General features: G+C 30.4%; 1 protein-coding gene across 1 annotated transcript; it reads right to left on the bottom strand.

Moving 5' to 3' along the window:
• Positions 1–10: 10 nt before the first annotated feature.
• Positions 11–640, bottom strand: LOC125867200 (F-box protein At5g07610-like; the record flags this gene model as incomplete). The annotated part of the gene is made up of 1 exon (XM_049547624.1): positions 11–640. A coding segment is annotated over exon 1 (630 nt), but the record flags the coding sequence as incomplete, so codon positions are not given.
• Between the last annotated feature and the right edge of the window lie 4,154 nt (positions 641–4,794).

Here is a 4,794-nt window from a genome sequence, read left to right as displayed (position 1 = left end):
GATAATGTTGAGGAGACGAAACAGAATCGCGAACACATATTACTTTGTAATGAGGAGACTTGGCAGGATCAAAAGCTAAGCTTATACCATGAATTTTAGAATTTTCAGTTTCAAGAACTGATTTTGGAAGTGCTGTGTAATGTTTCGTAGTGGGGTTGCAAACATAGTAATTTGTTTTAGCTAGACGCAAAGGGGAGTTGGAACAGAGCATTAGTCCATTGCAAGATTGCAGAACACTAATACCAGAAGAGTCTTTAATGAATTTGAGATTCTTAAATGGTGGTTTTGGGGGATTTTTCTTATCAAAATGAACATAATCAAACTGGGGTTTTGCTGGAAGAGAATAAGGACAGGTCAAGAAAAGGCCTACTGCGCGATTTGGATTGGGTTGACGGAGGACAGAAAAATGTGGATGAGTAATGATTGAAAGCCAACGTTTGGATACGGTTTTGAAACAGAGAAGGGATCTTATAGGTACGCGTAAAAGAATTTCCATCAATAGATCATCAATCGAAAGAACTATTCGAGCTGATGATGGCTGCACTAAATCTGAAAATTTTAGGATCTTGAGTTTAATGCCTTGCATTTTTAGTAGTAAGTTCTCTGTGTGTTGTGCAAGAATTGCAGATGATGGATGCATATTTAATATGTCAACATATAGGTAAAGATTGCTTAGGAAGTTTCATTATTTGATTAAGTTGACAAGGTCAATGATGTGAACAGATCATGATCAGAATTCAGAAGGCCTACTGTTACAAAAAAAGTGGTGTTTTACGTAATCAAAAGGATATTAATGATATTTTTTCGATTTTATCCTTGTTTAAATAAAATAAAATTTTATATAACCAATAAATTACTAGTGAATTACATCTTAATAACGATAAGTTAGTCAAATTACTTTTTAATGTCACACTAAATTATAGGGGCATAATGCATAAATGTGGCATTTAATTTGACTTTAACAGAACCTTTAAATTTTGGGTGTGCACGAGTAAACACATAAACTTAAATAAAATTGAACAAATAAACACATTTGTCTTATATGTGTCCTACATGACAAATTTGTGTCATAGAACGTCCTATATTTATTATGCCATGTAGGACATGTGTGTCTACTTGTTCAATTTTGTACAAATTTAAATGTCTACTTATATATACTCAAAGTTGAAAGACATAGATGTCAGGAAACCCAAATTAAGAATATATTTACGTGATATGTCAAGTGTAGAGTAAAGTTTAATGTGATCATCTATGAAATTAACCAACCTATTTCAGTAGAGTAAATTTTACTTGGTAGAAAATAGAAGTTGTTATCTGTGTGGATGACTAAGAAGAAATGTACAAATCTGTATTGGCTATCAATTATTATCATGTCATCAACTATACCAACAAGTTTTTATAGAATATGAAATCATTTCTATTTTAAAGGGAATGATATTCTCAAAATATGTGGAAATAACAATAACAATATTGGGAAATTTTTGTTTGTATTCATTTGTGCAAGATTTACATGTAATATACAGTATATAAGGAAATGAAATAATAAAAGAATATTTTACATTCTATACATCTATCTAATATTTCAGACCCCACTTTGTGACGCTACACAAAATATGTTATTGTTATATACACTAGTAAATTTGATCACGCTTCGCGCGATTATAAAATAACTTATCAAATTTATAAAATATATTCTTTAAAATATTGAGTGCTAAAAAATTCTACTAAAGAGTCTTAATTCAATTTATTATTCTTATTCAAATGTTATGATTTTTATAATTTTAAATTATTCATGAGTCCTTGTTCTTCTGAAGATTTTCCCTTAAATAATGTGTTTGTATAACCAAAATTATTTATATCACATTTACAAATAAGAAAATCACATTATGTATTTTAGTAGATTGGAGCTTAAACGAATTATATAATTTTATCATAAAAAATCCTTTTAAAATGAAATGTAGAATTTATTTATAAATTTATTTTATATATTATGAGGTTAATACACTCCTTTTTAAATTAGGGGTCGTTTGGTAGAGTGTATTGGAGAAAAAAGGTTTGGCGTGTGATACGCCCAAATTACACCTCCCTAAAGAAGTATAAGTGGTCGTTGTTCAAATAAATAACCTAATAGAGTTAGGGTCGATCCCACGAGGATAGGGTCTAGACTTAGGCCAATTTGTTGTTAATTATACTTTTAGTTTAGTTATTTCCTTAAAGGCGGGGAGTTTTGTAAAATAAAATTTTAATTGATAAGTAAATAAAATTGAATGTTTTGTGTTATCAAAAGAATATAAAACTAGGGTATACGTGTTCCCACAAGTCCTTAAGGCAGTAAACCCTTAATAGTAACATTGTCTAGTGTTTAGCATGCAAAGTCGGTAAGTTATGTATCTCCAAAGTGGCTGGTCGACCAATTAATAGGAAATTTCACCAGGCAACTTGGTCGGTCTATGGGTGTGTGCTTTACTAAACCTTACCTTTGACCCCAGTTTAGCTATGGCAGAGGTGGTTCAAGCTATTAGATGTCGGTTGTAGTGTGGGCACTTATTAAAAATCAATTAAAGCGAAGAGATTAACAATACATGCATAAACACTTATTCAAAAATTACTAATTATTAGGTCTACATTGTAAATTCCTCATGGTTCCCACAACCCTAGTTATAGGATTTAACTACTCATACTTGAGTTATCACAATTAGAGAAGTTGAAATCCAGAATCTTGAATTGATGAACAAAAGATGTATTATAAACCAATTATTCACGAATTAAATGGCAAAGTGTTTGCCAAAATAATTCTCAAATCCAAAAGTCAAAATGCAAGTTGTCTAACAGTTAAATTGAGAATTAAACGACTATTTATAAACATATAATCCGAAACAAATTCAGAAAAGGAAAAATATGAGTCCATAGTTCTTCTATGAGTTGGTCTTACGGCTCGTAGAAACCTTCCATCAAAAAGACATTCTTGGTAAAATCTCTTAACTTTTCTATGGGTGTGTTCTACGACCCGTAGAACTTTGCACAACCCGTCCTAACTTCTCGTTGTCCAAGTAGTGGAGCTCAAAATCTTTGATCTTTCCTACAACTTGGACCTACAGATCATTATTCAGTCTCGCCTCCCAACACTTATCTCTAAAAACCATCATTGCATTTTACGATTCATTCCTACGACTCGTAGAGAAGTCTACCACTCGTAGGTGAAGTCGTCCAAACTCAAAAAGTTGATGCTTCAACCTGTTTCATCCTGACTTATCAAAAACCTTTTTTCCTACAAAACATAAGTAAAATACCATCAAATGTACTATCAAATGCTTAAGACATATGCAAAACTCCAAGTTTAAAGCATGATAAGTACCGTAAATCCGCGGTACATCAGCATGACTTACCAAACAAAAACTCAAGGTGTGAAATTCCTTAGGGGAAATTATATGATGAGTTTTCTTGTGAGTGTGAGGTCCTCAAGGACATGATAAGGATGTTTGGCGTGGCTCACCAAACAAAACAAAAGCTCAAGGTGTGAGTTCCGAGGGGAAAATTATAGGATAAATTTTATCGTGAGTGTGGGGTCCTCGAGAACATGACAAAGATGTTTGGCGTGACTCACAAAACAAAACAAAAACTCAAGGTGTAAAATTATGTGAGGGGATTACAAGATGAGTTTCTCGTGAGTGTGGGGTCCTCGAGAACACAACAAAGATGTCTGGTGTGGCTCACCAATCAAAACAAAAACTCAAGGTGTAAAATTTCGTGGGAGAAATTATAGAATGAGTTTTCTCGTGACTGCGGAGTCCTTGAGAATAATTTACACAATAAGCATGCACTACACCATTATAAAAGGAATGATATTTCTAAAAGAAAAGGAAAGAGATATAGAGAGATTCATATATATTTTGACCCTCAAAAATTAAGTATAAGTAAAAAATCCTTGAAGCAACAATATCTTATGAGCAAAGATGTAGTTATTCTTGGAGCTCCATTAGACGAAGGTGAGATTCTACCTTCAACTTTCTATTGCAAATTTAATAATTTTGATTGGAATGTAAAAACCTACTCATTCCTTTTCCATCTATTTTTTATTGTTTTATGAGCTAATCATTTTTTCTTGTTACTACAATAATAAAAATAATAAAAATAATAATAATAATAATAACAACATAATAATAATAAATCATACAAATCTCTTCTTTTATTTCAATTTATGACTTTAATTACAAGTTAAATGTTCAAACGACAAATTAAATAAGATATTAAAACTCTAGACTTTTTCAATGGTAAAATAATTAATTGTAGAACTTGATTAAATTACAGATTTATGTATGTCTTTATTTATAAACCCTTTGACTTAATTTCTTTCTTTGTATTTCTTGATGTAATTAAATATTTGTTTCTCTATTTATATATTCTATTCATATCATATTATTTGACTTATATTGACCTGTCACAATTTTTTTTAAAAATATTTAAGTACAGACATATTTTACAAAACTAATCTTATTTATGATGTTTTGAAATTTATTTTGCTAACACAAACACATAAAATTAAAAATTCATTTTTAAAATAAAGGTCAAATAAAATAAAATGGCGAGAGTATCAATGTTAACTTTATTAAAGGTCTAATATTGCTTATAAAAATAAACTTGGGAAATCAGATAAGATAATCATCCACCTCTTTTTTTTTATTATTTGTTTATGAAAGTTTGAGTCTTCCAAATAAAAACTTTTTTATTAGAATTTAAGTTTTAACTCTCTCCTCTTTTAGGTATTCAATATTCAAAATTGATCTACATAGATTC

This window comes from Solanum stenotomum, chromosome 6, assembly GCF_019186545.1.
Source record: "Solanum stenotomum isolate F172 chromosome 6, ASM1918654v1, whole genome shotgun sequence".
NCBI lineage: Eukaryota > Viridiplantae > Streptophyta > Magnoliopsida > Solanales > Solanaceae > Solanum > Solanum stenotomum.
Note: the sequence above shows the minus strand (reverse complement) of the source record. Positions and strands in the feature narration are given on the sequence as shown.